General features: G+C 40.0%; 1 protein-coding gene across 1 annotated transcript in view; it reads right to left on the bottom strand.

Annotated features, from left to right (window-relative positions):
* Window positions 1-16,665, bottom strand: part of LOC109049531 (adhesion G protein-coupled receptor L3-like) — a 133,313-nt gene that overhangs the window by 18,602 nt on the left and 98,046 nt on the right. The window contains exons 14-16 of the mRNA XM_042761400.1: window positions 15,913-16,133; window positions 15,581-15,647; window positions 15,381-15,472 (exon numbers count right to left, since the gene is read on the bottom strand). Of these exons, the coding sequence (XP_042617334.1) occupies window positions 15,381-15,472; window positions 15,581-15,647; window positions 15,913-16,133 (380 nt within the window). The remainder of the gene's footprint in view (window positions 1-15,380; window positions 15,473-15,580; window positions 15,648-15,912; window positions 16,134-16,665) is intronic.

The raw sequence follows: 16,665 nt of genomic DNA, 5'->3' as shown, positions 1-16,665 counted from the left end.
CATTTACTTATGGAATACATCCAATATACCACTAATGGGACACGCAAACTTCGTAACATTATCATTAAGTATAATTCCGGAAAATAAATGAATAAGCCTCAGTGAGACTGCATTCCAGGACAAATATTCCCACTATTAAAAGACACTGTATTTCTACATTTTCTGAAGAAATCATCAGTGTGGATTTAAACGGCTGTGGGGGGAAGCAAGTTTTAATTTAGCTGTCAGTCATTCAGTTGGCACACTGCAAATGCAGCTTTCCAGAACAATTATGGTTGCAGAGAACTCTCAATGTAGAAAATGTGCTGTAAAAATGAAATATGCATTTTACCTAAAGTCTATGCTAGAGTGTTATAGACGGTTTCCTGTGTTCAAATGTCTATACGATTGTATTGTTTTTAATAGAAATTAATGATTTTATTCAGCAAGGATGCATTTAATTCAAAAGTGACAGTAAATGCACTTATAATGTCAAAAAATATTTCTATTTCAAATAAATACTGTTCTTCTGAACTTTCTATTCATCAAAGGAACCCAAAAAAATCAAATGTGTCACAGTTTCCACAAAGAATATTGTGCAGCATTGATATTAATCAGAAATGTTTCTTGAGCATCAAATCAGCATCTTAGAATTATTTCTGAAGATCATGTGACACTGAAGACTGGAGTAGTGATGCTGAAAATACAGCTTTGATCACAGAAATAAATTACAATTTAACAGATAATCACATAGAAAACAGCTACTTTAAATGGTAAAAATATTTCAAAATATTAGTTTTTTTATTTATTTATTTATTTATTTATTTATTTTTATCAAATAAATGCAGCCCTGGTGAGCAGAAGAGGTATCTTTCAAAAAAAAAAAAAAAAAAAAAAAAAAAAAAAAAAAATTTATATATATATATATATATATATATATATATATATATAGATATATATATATATATATATATATATATATAGGCACTAGTATTACAGTTGCATAATGTTATAAGAGCAACATTTTCAGTATACAAATATGAGATGATACTTAAATATGAAATATTTTATATGAATATATGAATATATTAGAAAATTAATACTAAATATGAAACAAATGACCGTTTTAATGAGTGAGCCACTATATCATTCGTTCAACCAATTCATTCAAAATAACCAAATCTTACCGACACCATACATATAAACGGTAGTATTTGGTTGCTGTGTGTTTTAGCGTATTTTAAATAAGACTCAGGTCTCTTAAAATATAAGTCTACATGATTTTTTTTTGCCCATTTTACTGTCCAACAAGTCAAAATCTTAAGTCTTATTGCTCAGAAATCCTCAGTTAACCTTAATAATACTTACAGTTTGAGGAATCATATATTTAGTAAACACTCAAAAGCATTATCAAAGAAGTCTTTGAAGCTTCACATCTTTAAATGATACTGAATGTCAAAATGACCTTTTCCTGAATCTCAATGAGTCTGTTTGGAGTTATAAAAAGGTTTGAGACACGACAAGCTGCACAGTAAAGAGGGAAACTTTAAGGGCACTGAGAAGGTGATGAGCAGAGAATGACACACACACACACACACACACACACACAGATTGGCAGTACTTCATATTGTGCAGTGAAGGAAAGCGTTAAAACGGGAAGTGAGTGAAGAGGGTTTATTTGCTGTAATGCAGCCGAGTGGAGAGAGAAATATGAGCTGGAGGAAAGGAAAGACGGATCTGCTTACTTAATCTCCGGATCATAATCCTCATAACTGAAGAATGAAAAGTGGAAAAAAAGAAAAGCAACAGAAAATTAGAGTAAATAAATGGACACTTGAGAGCAGAATCAGGAGGGAAATGAAGCAGATGGGGTTCGATCAGGGCTGGGTGATACATAATCATTTCATAACAGTACAGCAAAGAAACAGCATCAAAATCTACATTTTCTACAGAAACGGTTACAGAACTTAGCTACTTTAACACCAGTTTTGCTACTGAAGTTTAAATCAGAGACACTATTAAAATATCTCTTGCACTCACAAGAACGGAAGGATCGAAGCTACGAGATGCCATGCTGTGGAAATTTTCCCACCGATTAATAAACTCGTGACAAATACGGTGTTACCGATTATACAGCACATTTTACAAGATATTTGTCAGTAGCTATGTTTCCACCCACCTATTTTTAAGCAAATTGTGGGATATTGCATAAAAAAAGTGCTGGATGGAAACACCAAGATATGCATAAATTCAAAAAATGTGCGTAAACTTCTACACGATTGCGTTCCCAAACATCAGGCATCTGAACACAATGGTAACAATACAGCGTTTGTTATTGTGTTTTGATCTTTATAGATCTTTACGTGCTTCCCTTTCTTTGAACAAAGTGAACGCTTATTATTCTAAATGAAAAACAACAATAAAATAGTGCAATGACAAACTTGCTTATATTAAACACAACACTTTAATTAACAAAACAAACAAGACGGGTGATGTACGGAGCCGCACATGACGTGGACGAACATACATTTATTGTGGCCTACGGCTTCATTAGTTCCCTTGTTTTTTTTTTTTTAGGTTGTGGCCATGTTTTACTAATTCATTGCCTCGTTTTGATTTAACTAAAATTAGGGAATTAATTGCTACAAAATATCCACGATTTAATTAATTGAGGGGATTAATTCTTAAAGGTATAGTTCTGTAGAATATGGTTTCCCAAACACAGTTGACGGTAACCATTGACTTCAATAATATTTTTTTTCCTTACTATGGAAGTCAATGGCTACAGTCAACTGTTTTGTTACCAACATTCTTTAAAATATCTATGTTCAACAGATGAAAGAAACTCATACAGGTTTGTGAAACTATTTGGGAGTGAGTAAATGATGACAGAATTTTAATTTTTGGGAGAATTAGGCTTTAATTCTTGGCAACGATGTGTCACGTGCGGGGCTCCATACATACCCATGCTTTAACAGAAATAAATTAAACATCTTTGGATTTTCCCCTTACTTTAAAACGCAAAACAAATGCACTGACTGCCACGGTAAGCCTATTTACATCCAAAAAAAAAAAAAAAAAAAACATTCAAATCACTGAGATATTCAAGGTGTTGGCCAATTTAAATCACAAGCAAAATCATATATCATTAACATTTGACACATCGTCTAGCTCTCACATGAGCAATCATTTCTGTAAAAAGGCACAGCAGAACCAACCACAAGACATAAAGAAGATCAACTGCTTACAAACACACACACACACACACACACACACACAGGTGTCGGGGGTAATTACCACACACACACACAGAGAGAGTTTGGATCTAATAACTGCAGCAGGTGCACAGCAAAATGATTGATGGAATTAAAGTAGAGACTATTAAGCATAATTTTGCTGTGTCCATCTTAATGAAGTGGTCATTAATGGATTGGCCCATAAACAAGACTTCAGTAATACCTGATACCTGTACATAATGTATCAAGAATGTTGAACAATTATTGTAACAGAATACCTTTTTTACCAGTGTTTTTTTTTCTTCTTAAACCAAAAAAAAAAAAAAAAAAAAAAAAGGTAAACTAAAAAAAAAAAAAAAAAAAAAAAAAAAAAAAAAAAAAAAACCTGACGAATAAATTAAATTGAAATTAGAAATGTAAAAAGTTATAAAAAAAAAAAAAAACTCTTAAATGAAGACTAGACAGACTGCCTTGGCAGCTGAATGAAAGAAAATGAGTTTAAGTGCTAAAATATTGAAGTACAAAAGTACTTAAACGGAAAAATAAATTAGAGAGAAAATAGAAATATATTAAACAAAATAATAATAAAAAAGGAAAAAAAAAAAAAATTAACATATTAAAATAAAAGCTAATTCTAAATATTAATAAATACTGTAATAGTATATAAATAATACTTAATACTGCGTTTTACATGTCATTGCGACTAAAGTTATGAAACATTCCAAGACTTTCATATTCAAGGTTTTTATGAGTATAAAGCAATAAAACACATGACAACACAACACATCAATCATGTGTTGTAATGCATTATATTGTGAAGCACATGACTGACTTAATATAACCTTCATATAACAATCACCTTGACTAGTAGTTGCATGCAACTTTGTGCATTTTTCACAAATAGGATATAAAACAGATCCTTAGTTTCTTTTAACAAACAGTCAGTGCAAGATGGTGTTTAACCTTCAGAAACGAATATTATATGAGCAGGGCTCTTATATACACATGCATACTGTATTTAACTCACTCTGTAAATGAGTGTGGCATGAAAACCTGATCGTGGCATTTCTGTGTGATATTTACTTGAAGACCAAGAGCAAATCTCGAGATGTATTTTAAAGGGCAGTGCAGAAACGCAGTGCTTCACAACAGGCGGTTCATCGAGTTTACAAGTGAGTAAGTAGACATAAGAAGGCAATAATGGATGTTGTTTTATTTGCCACAACAAGAACAATAAAGAAATCCTTCATAAACTTGAATAGCTTTTTTCAGATAATAAATAAAGTTGCAGTGATGTATGTGTTTGTGTAGTGTTTTAAATGAGGCCCAACTGATTCAAGTCTTTGCAATCAATTTGATCAAACCTTGGATTTATAGACTGGAAACTACTGCGAATAATACAAGAATTGGTCAAATTTGCATGAATTCCATTGAAAATCCTGGACAGATGGTCTAATGCTTTAGAGAAGTCATGCAACAGCGTAATGAATTTGTGGAAAGCACCAAACCAATTGCACGTTACAGAACTCTTAATTAGCTCACGCTCTTGTCTGAGTCTCTTCACCAGCCTTAAATCTCTATTTCTCGCTTTCGTCTCGAGGGAATAATATCCCTGTATTTCTAACAGATCTGGTCTCCAGGAACTTCATTCCTTATGCTTTTCCTTTCGTTTCTCCTGAAGCTACAGTATGCACATGTAAGTCATTCACACCTTGATTCACCCTCTCTCTAAAACAACCTCGTGCTGAAAAACCCCAGGTGCATTTGAAGTTTAATTGAACGAGATACTGGCGACTCATTGTGTTAACGACGTCCTGCTGGGAGTTTAACAAACACAAGGCCGTGAATGAACGCTTCTCTTCCCTCAGGTATCCTGCTGCTGATCACCCTGGTTAAAATGAACGTGAATTATGATAAAGAGAGCGCTTTTAAAGCGTTTAAGTGAATTAGCAGCAATTTGTCATATCGTCTCCCTTCCGTCTCTAGAGTGAATCTGCATCCCAATGGCAGCCGTAATTGAGTTAGTTGGAGGCAGAAAGTCTTGACGTAGATGTGAATAATGTCCTCGAGGTGCTGAGCGATGATGACACACACGTCTGTCTGCGCAGAACTCTCTAGAAACACTTTGAGTGGGTTTAATTGAGTCACGGATTAATGAATAAAAGGAATCGCTCATGACACATGGATCAAACTCAGAACGCCCACGTCAATCACTGCAATTTACAGAGTCGCTCACACACAAAATGATGGAAGACATATAGGTGCTCTGTTATTTTAGTTTCAATTCAATTCCTGATACTTTGTCTACTTCAGCTGCCATTGAGATGAATGGAAACTGCTGTGCATTGAATGTAGTGTTATGCACTAATGGAGTGGATTGGTATCACAATAAGAAAAAAAGAAAGAAAGAAAGAAAGAAAGAAAGAAAGAAAGAAAGAAAGAAAGAAAGAAAGAAAGAAAGAAAGAAAGAAAGAAAGAAAGAAAGAAAGAAAGACAGACAGACAGAGAATTCGCCATTGTTCCACATTGCCAATGAAGTACGAAAACACACATGTATACACACACACACACACGTCAAACACAGGAGGAGGTGGGCGGGTTCAATGACCTCCAGAAGGACAGGTGACAGGTGGAGAAACAGGCTGATCTTACCAGTGCCACTCCACTACGACACAGCCGTCATAATAGTGATAGCTGGACAAACATCAGCAGAAAACAAGAACTGATCAATGAAAAAATAAAACAGACACAAAAAATAACTCCTTTAAAAAGTTCAACTACAATTGAATTAAATTAAACTTAAAAAGTAGCAATGACAATGGTAACTTAAACCATTCAGCGGACCTTGAAATTGTTTGACAAGCATGTTTAATTTTTCCCATACACATATATCTTTTTCATTTCTGTACATATCACAAACTTCCTTCCTTCCTTCCTCTTACTCACTCACTCACTCACTCACTCACTCACTCACTCACTCACTCACTCACTCCCTCCCTCCCTTACTCCTCCCTCACTCCCTTACTCCTCCCTCACTCCCTTCCTCTCTCACTCATTCACTCCCTCCCCCTCCCTCACTCACTCACTCACTCACTCACTCACTCACTCCCTCACTCACTCACTCACTCCCTTAAGGCCAATTTATACTTCTGCGTCGGGTGCGCGTAGTAGGTACGGCGTAGCATACGCATTGACGTGTACCATACCGTCGTACCCTTCACCGTACCCTGACGCGCACCTCCTCAAAAATGTAACTACGCGTCGCAACGACGCGGACTGCAAGATCTGTGATTGGTCGGCTTGGTAGTATCACGTTTCCTCCTACGCATTTCCCGAATGATCTTCTGCACTCTGGACCGCCCGCCATTTTTAAACTCCGAAATTCAGTGAAGAGCCAACATGGAAATGGACCAAGTGACCGAGCGATGAAATACAGAAGTGAGGAAATACCAGCCATCTGTATGACTCCTCTTTCGGGAGATTACAAAGACTGCCAGATGGCAGCGAATTCGTGTATGTAAACACAGTGGAACCCGCTCAGGTCAACTAGCGTTTCGGCGGTGTAACTGCAGAGCAAAACAGACATACGCAGAAGTATAAATGCTCACGACGGCGTCGCCTACGTGCGTAACCTACGACGTACACTACGGCGTACACTCGACGCAGAAGTATAAATTGGCCTTTACTCCTCCCTCACTCCCTTCCTCTCTCACTCACTCACTCCCTCCCTCACTCACTTCCTTACTCCTCCCTCACTCCCTTACTCTCTCACTCACTCACTCCCTCCCTCACTCCCTCCCCCACTCACTCACTCCCTCCCTCCCTCCCTCCCTCACTCACTCACTCACTCACTCCCTTACTCCCCCCCTCACTCCTCCCTCCTCTCTCCCCTCACCTCCCCCCCTCCCCCCCCTCCCCCCTCCCCTCACTCACTCACCTCCCTCACTCACTCACTCCCTCCCTCCCCCTCCATCTCCCCCCTCCCCCTCACTCACTCTCTCCTCACCCCTCACCCCTTACTCCTCCCTCACTCCCTTCCTCTCTCACCTCACACTCCCCTCCCCCTCCCTCCCTCCCTCCCTCCCTCACTCACTCACTCACTCACTCCCTTACTCCTCCCTCACTCCCTTCCTCTCTCACTCACTCACTCCCTCCCTCCTTCACTCCTCCCTCACTCCTTTCTTCTCTCACTCACTCACTCCGTCACTCCCTCCCCCTCCCACTCACTCACTCACTCACTCCCTCCCTCACTCACCCCTCACTCACTCCTTCACTCACTCACTCCCTTCCTCCCTCCCTCCATCCCTCCCTCCCTGACTCCCTCACTCACTCACTCCTCCCTCCCTCACCAACTCTAACATCAAATCACTCAATCACCAGGTTGAAGAGCAGAGCGACTCACTCACTCACTCACTCACTCCCTCCCTCATCCCTCCCTCCCTCCCTCCCTTACTCACTCACTCACTCCCTCCCTCCCTCACTCACTCACTCACTCACTCACTCACTCACTCTCCTCCCTCCTTCCCTCCCTCCCTCCTCCACTCACTCACTCACTCACTCACTCCCTCCTCCCTTACCTCCTCCCCTCCCCCCTCCCTCTCCTCCCTCCCCCCTCACTCCCCCTCCCTCCCTCCTTCCCTCCTCCCCTCACTCCTTCTTCCTCTCCTCACTCCCCCTCCCCCTCCCACCCCCCCCCTCCCCTCCCCCACCCTCACTCCCTCCCCCCTCCCTCACTCCCCTCCTCACTCCCTTCCTCCACCCACACTCACCTCCCCCTCCTCCCTCCCTCCATCCCCCCCCCCCCTGACCCCCCCTCCCTCACTCACTCACCTCTCCTCCCTCCCTCACTCTTTCCTTCACTCACTCACTCACTCACTCACTCACTCACTCCACTCCCCTCCCCTTACTCCTCCCTCCCTCCCCCCCCTCCCTTACTCACTCACCCTCTCCCTCCCCCCTCCCTCCCTCACTCACTCACTCTCCCCCTCACTCACTCCCTCCCTCCCTCACTCCCTTCCTCTCTCACTCACTCACTCACTCACTCACTCACTCACTCACTCCCTTACTCCTCCCTCCCTCCCTCCCCCCCCCTTACTCCTTCCTCCCCTTACTCACTCACTCCCTCCCTCCCTCCCTCACTCCCCCTTCCTCTCTCACTCACTCACCTCACTCACTCCCTCCCTCCCTCCTCACTCACCTCACTCACTCACTCACTCACTCCCCCCTCCCCCTCCCTCCCTCACTCACTCACTCACTCCCTCCCCCTCCCTCCCTCACTCCACTCACCCTCACTCACTCACTCCCTCCCTCCCCCTCCCTCACTCCCTTCCTCACTCACTCACTCACTCACTCCCTCCCTCACTCCCTCCCTCCCTCACCTCACTCACTCCCTCCCTCCCTGACTCCCTCACTCCTCCCCTCACTCACCCCCTCCCTTACTCCCTCCCACATACTACCTCACTCACACTCCCTCCCACACACTCTGTCCCTCCCTCCCTCACTCACTCACTCCCTCCCTTACTCCCTCCCACATACTACCTCACTCACACTCCCTCCCACACACTCTGTCCCTCCCTCCCTCCCTCCCTCCCTCCCTCACTCACTCACTGCCTCCTTAGATGTCAATGCAGTAATGTCTATTTGGGGTAATTCGGTCAATTAAATAATTTACAAATTAAAAAAAAAAAAACACCTTAATCTCATATTATTTGATTTGTTTATTCAACTCTTGCAAAACAAATATGTGATTATTAATAAGATGTGAGAGGATAAAGTGGTTTCGCAGACTGTGATACCTGAGCTCTTAAAAATAATAATATAAAACAGTTCTGATCAGATAAGTCACATTAAAATCTGGTGTAAATAGTCTTAATACATTAATATTGGAGGAACAGGGAAACATTCAGCTGAGATTGTGTTTCGTAGATTTAGATTTGAAGTTGAACCCTCTAATGTAGTTCTGTTTAAAGAGAGAGTTTAGTGGAAAAAGAAAAGCATACAGGTTTGGAGCCACACAAGGAAGACTATGAAAACCAAATTTTCATTTTTGGGGGGGGGTGAACCATCCCTTTAATTGATGTTCACCACAGTGCCATGCAGCATGTTTGTTCAGGTTTGTGATCATCAGAGCTGCCGCTGTTGTCCGTTATATGATTTATAACAGTTGAGTCTAAGAAATAAAAAAGATTTAAAAGCATGTGATGTGATTTATAAGGCTATTTGGAAGGTCGAGTTATTAACCGCAAACCAACCTACGGCCGCCCCGCTCCGCTCACAGAGGTCACGACCTCTACGCCTCACTTCTGTCACACAACAAATCCAGATATATGCCTTCATTTCTCTCTGTGTGAGTCCAGCGGCCGCCACACAACACTCGAGGTTCAGAGCTCTGCTAGTGCACTTCAAACGAGGAAAAAACAGAACATACAGACTTTTATAATTCACTCATCTGGGAAAGTGGGCCAGAAATATAGATGCCATCAGGGCCGGCGCGTGCCTATAGGCGAACTAGGCAGCCGCCTAGGGCGGCAGCTCAGCCAGGGCGGCAAGAGAGAGAGAAGGCGAGAGAGCGAAAGCGAGAGAGAGAGAGAGATTTTTTTTATTATTATTTGTTTGTTTTACATTAGGTTACACTTATCGCACTTATATCTACAGCTTTTTTCCCCACTCCATTAGTATAAATTTAAATTAAATTTAAATTTAGAATAAAAATTCCCGCCCGGCTGCGCCCTGCCCCCACCACACTAAGAGCGGCATCGATATGCGTGCAAAAATACGTTAATGTATATTCAAATATGTCAAAACGAATAAAATTATCTGGTCATGAGTACAAAAGATGACGGCTTTTAAAAGAGCAAGCACTGGAGAAACAAAGAGGCTCCTTTTTGAAATTCATCGCCTCTGGAAGTCAAGAGGACAGCATAGTAAAAATCAGCAGCGACCATGCTAATGACAGCGAAGGTGTGGACGTTGGTAGTAATGCCCTGGAGGAGGCAGACTAGAGTTGAAGATCTTTGCCCGAACCCGACGGGACCCGACGGGACCCGACGGGTTCGGTCGGGTTCGGGCTTAATTTATATCATCTTATGCGGGCTCGGGCCGGGCTCGGGCTTGCGCTCCGGTTTGCAAGGTAAACGAGCGGGCATGTGATGCGTTTCGATTAGCGCGAAAAAAGATGCGAAAATGGATGCTGAGTAGGTGTAACAGAGGCTTTGCCTCCGGCGATTATGTTTTTGGTTGCACCAGCAACTAAAGCAAAGTCTGAGGTGTGGAAAAGTTCTGACCATGTTTATAATGAGAAGAATGAATGAATAATGACGCACCATCAGACCTCTACAGTGGATTCAATAATTTTCCTCCACAAAAACATGTAGGCTTAGCCTAATCTTTGTGAGTAAAGGTTTTTCAAATGATAACTAATTATTCATTGAGTCTTAAATGCATAATGTGGACAGAGTATTTACGCTAATATTGGCATTATTCTTTTATTAAATGTCAGCTGCTGGCGAAGCAAATCTGTCGGATCTGTATCTTAACTTCGTTTATTGCCAAATACCCATCTTAATTTAAAATTTATCTTAATTTATTTTGTTAAAAAAAGACTCGTTATTATTGGTGCGTTGGTCTATTTATAGGCTAAATGAGTGCTGAGATGTTACGATGTTACAGAGGACTTATTTTATTTCTTTATTCCAACTTCCAAGTGGTCTAGTCTACGTTAGTTATGAATAAATTATGTTAAAACATGTAGGCTATAAATGATTCATTGTTGACACAAGGAAAAAGAGCTGTGTGTGTGCGCGCACATTTGAATAATATCGGGCTGTAAACGGGTTCGGGCTTTTTAAAAAGCTGTCAATCAAAATGTACTTGTCGGGCTCGGGCCGAAATTTTTTTCCCAAAAGACAGTTGGAACAGGAGATTTTTCAGAGGCTCATTACAGTCGCACATTAGCTAACGGGGAGAAACTTGACAGACCACGGCTGGTTTATGCTATTAGCAAGGACGCAACGTTTTGCTTTTGTTGTAAACTTTTTTGTGAAAGCGAGAGAAAGTCTGCTCTGTCTAAAGACGGTGTCTTAGTGTAATTTTATAAATAAAGAAAATATTAATTTGTTTACATGCATCTTAAGGATACCTAATTGTGAGTGTGAGGTGGGGGCGGCACGATCGTGCTCTGCCTAGAGCGGCATTTGAGCTTGCGCCGGCCCTGGATGCCATCACCATCTTTCAATAGGTGTGGCTAATTGTTTGACCAATAAAATGTCCCTTGAGGAACAGTGCCCTGCCCACTTAATTATCAATACCAACTGCCACCTGTCAATCATCTGACATATCAACACCCTCCTAGAAGGGATGGTTTTTGAAAGAAATTTTAACTTTTATTCAAAAAAGTGCATTAAATTGATCAAAAGTGACAGTAAAGACATTTATGTGATAAAATATATATGTTTCAAATAAATGCTGTTCTTTTGACATTTGTATGTCAAAAATTCTGAAAAATAAAAAGTAGCATGGTTTCCACAAATATATTCCGCAGCACAACTGTTTTCAACATTGATAATAATCAGAAATGTTTCTTGAGTAGCAAATCAGCATATTAGAATGATTTCTGAAGTAATCATGCTGAAAATTCAGCTTTGATCACAGAAATAAATTACATTTTAACATATTCACATTGAAAACTGTTATTTTAAATTGTAATAATATTTCACTGTTTTTACTGTACTTTTGATCAAATAAATGTAGCTTTGGTAAGCAGAAGAGACTTATTTCAAAAACATTGTGTAGATTGTGTCACCGTTATATACAATATAGAATTACTCATACCATGATATTAGATTTTGTGTCGAACATCAACAAATAAAAGCACTCTACAGATCCAACTGATACAGCCGAGTATGAAAACTACTAAAAAGACACTGTCATTATCTCATTATTAGCATGAATAGAACGTCTGATTACAAGAATTATCCATGGAGGGAGGAGATGTGTGACTGTAATAAGACCCTCGCTCGTGAATTAATCAAACTCGTCACCTCTGCTGTTGTCATTCGGTTTTATACAGTCCCCTTCAAAATTAATATCGAGAAATATTTCTATATGTTTCTTCATAATAGAGCACAGCAGCAGCAAGGCTCTGGAAGTAAAAGTCCCATTTATTTCTTCTACAGAGAAATTGATTCAGTAATAACTCTTTTAATAATATAATTCAATAATAATTCAGCTAAATTTTTCAAGACAGAGATAACATGTCGTCCAAAACTGAAGATTGAGAACTACACACTACACTACCCATAATCCTCAAGCATGATCCACCAATCAGAGAAGCTGTCACTCTGGGAATCTTGACAGCAGAGTAACAGTGATCATTCAATCTCATAAAACATTGCAAAAAAAAAAAACATCAAATCAGTCTATACATCATTTTATACCCTTGTGAAAAATACACTTTGGCATAATTTTCTAAATATATATATTTTTTTATTTTGTAAATAATATACTTTAAAATAATAGACTTATTTGCAAAAATAATTGTAAGGTTTTTAGACATTACCTTAATTTCATAAAAAATGAAAATGCCTTAGTTACAATTAGCTGAAGGTAAGAGTGTTTATTGACCCAGTTAAGTAGGACTTAAGTACATCTATATATGTAAAGAAAAAAAAGTCATTTATATTGAAAGTTATATATTATGTATTTTATACATTTGTAATTAAACATTTGTAATGATTAAGTTGAAATTTAGTAGATTTAATAAACTTTACACTTAATATCGAATAACACATTACAGTTTAAATGATAATAAAGTGCTGTACATGTGCTTTAGGCAACACATCAAAATAAGTGTACTTTTCTAAAGCACAACACAAGATTATTAAAACAAAATTATTTAAAATGTGTTAAAATAAAACTTTTAATCTGAAATTATTATAAAGTGCACTTTTAAAAGTGTACTTAAGTGTGTTAAATCATGAAAAATTTAAATACTTTTTAAAATTACAAATTCTTTTTTTATTCACACCATTTGCCATTTATTTCATTAATATACAAATACAGTTTATATATATCATTAATATATACAATATATATATTATATATATAGATATATATATATATATATATATATATACTTTAAGATTTAAAGTACTGTACAATACAAGTACACATTCAATTGCTTTCTCAATTAAGCACACTTCTTTTCACAAGGGTCTGCATTTTAACATATTGTAATAAACATCAAATATATTTTATACTTTAGAAGTTTGTTATTGCATGGCTATTTATGCTTTGATTTGTCATTCTCTCCTAAAATACATAAAGTACAGAGTCTTGCACCTTAGTCTTTTTGACAATTTTTTTATTAAATCAATGTTTTCAATGCTGTGAATCCTTTCTGGTTTGGTTCAAAGCATTGAATGTGTTTCTAAAAAGCCTGTAGAGAAAAAGAACGTGACAAATAATTAAAGAATGAATCCCAAGGCCACTGCAACAGTTGCTGTTGAGCTTGATACATGAATGCAAGTGTCAGATTCAGGATGTATTCACTTTGATCAGATGTCCATCACAGTTCTCTGGGCCAAGGGACACATCAGTCCAGTTTGGCCCTTTAACATGCAGTGATGCACTGCGAAATCTGGACTCATCCACAGCAGTGATTCTACAAGATCATTGACTCAAACCGTCTGATTAGTATGCATCACACACACAAAAGCACACACATGAACAACTGGACGCACACACATCATCTCACTGTCCTGCTCTCTATGCTGGATCTGAGGGGACAGCCATAAATTAGCATATTTATAGTCCTTTCAGTGCTCTGCTCTCCTGAGTGGCTGCTGTGTGGCTCCGGTGATGAATATTCATGTGCATGCGGAGGTTAATTTGGGCAGAATGTCTACTGCTCTTTCCTGTGAAATAACATAGATCTTCAGGTAACAACAACCTCCCCACTGAATACACAGACAGACACACATGCACACTGTGGGATACCTGTGCCAGTTTTACATTCACCTCAACCTACAATAACAATATAAAAAATGAGCCATGCGGGTTCCTCAGTAGATGTTCAATGGGCCGCTTAAAACTCCTGTTTATACGTATGCGTGATGTGTGTCATTTCTGTGCAATTAGGGCAATAAAAGAGAGCAGCATAATGGCTGTTTCCAAACAGGTTTCCCGAACACAATACTCCTATCACTTTTGTGTCCCATTACCTGCCATTGGTTTTGTTAGGCTACTCGAATAAACTGATCTGAGCAAAAAATAGTTGAAAATGTTTTGGAATATGATCACCAGTTCCACATTTGGACATCACATTACTTTTGTAGCATAAATGCTAATGACTAGTCCTGATGCGTTTCGAAAGCAATGCATATGGCACCCCACTCAACAAAATCTGATGATTAACCATCACTGGAGGAATGATGAATATTAAAAGCATCTTTAGACATCTTAAAGACCCCATCCACCACAGGCCCAACTCCCAGAGGGTCTTTCCTAAAGACCCAACCCCTCACAGACTACACCCACCAGAGTGCCAAACCCTTCAATGACTCCACCTACTGCTGCCCCCTGGCTTTCATTTAACAGGCACCACTCTTCACATATATCCAACCACCGCAGGCCATACCTTTAAAAGGATCCTCCCTAAAGACCCTACCTACCAAAGATCAGTTCATGACTTCACCTACTCCTGGCTCCACCTCTCACATAGATTCCATCCTAAAAGACCACACCTCTCGATGACTCCACCCATCACAAGCTCCACCTCTCCCACAGAATACACCCACCACAGGCCCCATCATTCAAAGGCTCCTCCCTCAAAAGAACCCATCCCACTGGCTCCACCCTTCACAATCTACACCTCTAAAAGACACCACCCTAACAGGTCACAACTACATGATGCCCCACCCTTCATAGACCCCATCTACGACTGGCTCCACCCCTTCACAAACGCAACCTCTTACAGACTCCACCCACCCCTACACAAGCTCCACCCACTATAGCCCCCAATTATCAAAGGCTCCACCCTCCAAAAATCCACCTCACAGGCCACACCCCTCCACCCACAAATAGCCCATATCACAGGCTCCACCCCTCCACAAGCTCCACCCACAGAGATCCCATCCAACAGGCCCCACCCCTCACTGTCAGGCTTACTTGATGTTGTCAAGGCAACCAGAATCTGGCTTCAAGATGGCGGTGTGGTGGAACATCTTGTAGAGAGCGATTCCCAGGAAGATCACATTCAGCTGGAAAGAACAGAAGCACAGGATTGGTTTAGGATTCTCACGTGAGGAGACCAGGATGTAGACTGAGGGTTTTAAATGTGCGTTATAGGGAATATAAGAGCTGGTTACCATGATGATGAGTGTGGCGGGGCCTATAAAACTCCAGATGAAATAAGTGTCCAATCGCAACCAGCACCTGAAAATGAGACAAAAACACATCACTCAAGCATCAAATTAACGTGCGTGTGCACACACACACACACACACACACACATACACAGGAAGTAATACAGCAGGATGTCTCCAAGGTTCTTGTGTCTTTTGGCTGATACATGAGAGTTCTTTCAATTATTCAGACTTTAATTTCCGCAACATTAGACTAAACTTCAACCCTCCTGCGACCACACACACACATCCCAGCAAGACCCAGATTTGAGTGTATTTGTGTGTGGGAGACTCACACTCTGTCCGTCCCATAACTGCGGTAATCCACTGCGGCAGAAACGGCCACGATGAGCGCAGGAATGCCGTATCCGGCCAGGTAGAAATACCTCCTGCGTGAATGCTCGCTCTCGAACACCTCAACCAGCATGATGTAGAGCTGAACGCCTTCCAGAAACATCCACGTGAACGCAGACAGGAAGAAGAAATGCAGCAGAGCCGCAAAGACGGCGCAGGCGATCTGAAAGACGCACACAATCACTTGTTACCTGGAGATTGATGGATGCAGTTCGGCGACCTCACAAACCTGCTCAGATAATTGAAAAATGTGAAATAAGAGGGTTTAAAGATTATAAATCATGCATGACTTTCTGCATTAGAGTCACACACACTGAACGCTCTCTCATTAAATCTTTATGACACACACACACTTGTGCTATTTCACCCTCTCATGAACTAATAAATACTGTACATGCAGTCTGCCATTAAAAAAAACATCCAGTGTCCAAACACACGATCTTCCCAGCTGCACAATATGGAAAAAGTGAGTAAAATGTCTAAATATATATAGTAATTAAGTTTTTTAGAATATCGTATTACATTTATTTTTCTTAAGCCACTGACAAGCAGGCAAGCATACATTCAACAAAATTATCTGCTTATGTTTAAAACAAATAATAAAAAATAAAACTTTGATTGATGAACAATGCAAATACAATGAAAAAAATCAGGATTATCATCACATAAATTAACACTAAACCCATAAAAGTATT

This window comes from Cyprinus carpio, chromosome A7, assembly GCF_018340385.1.
Source record: "Cyprinus carpio isolate SPL01 chromosome A7, ASM1834038v1, whole genome shotgun sequence".
NCBI lineage: Eukaryota > Metazoa > Chordata > Actinopteri > Cypriniformes > Cyprinidae > Cyprinus > Cyprinus carpio.
This window is presented reverse-complemented; position numbering and strand designations above follow the sequence as displayed.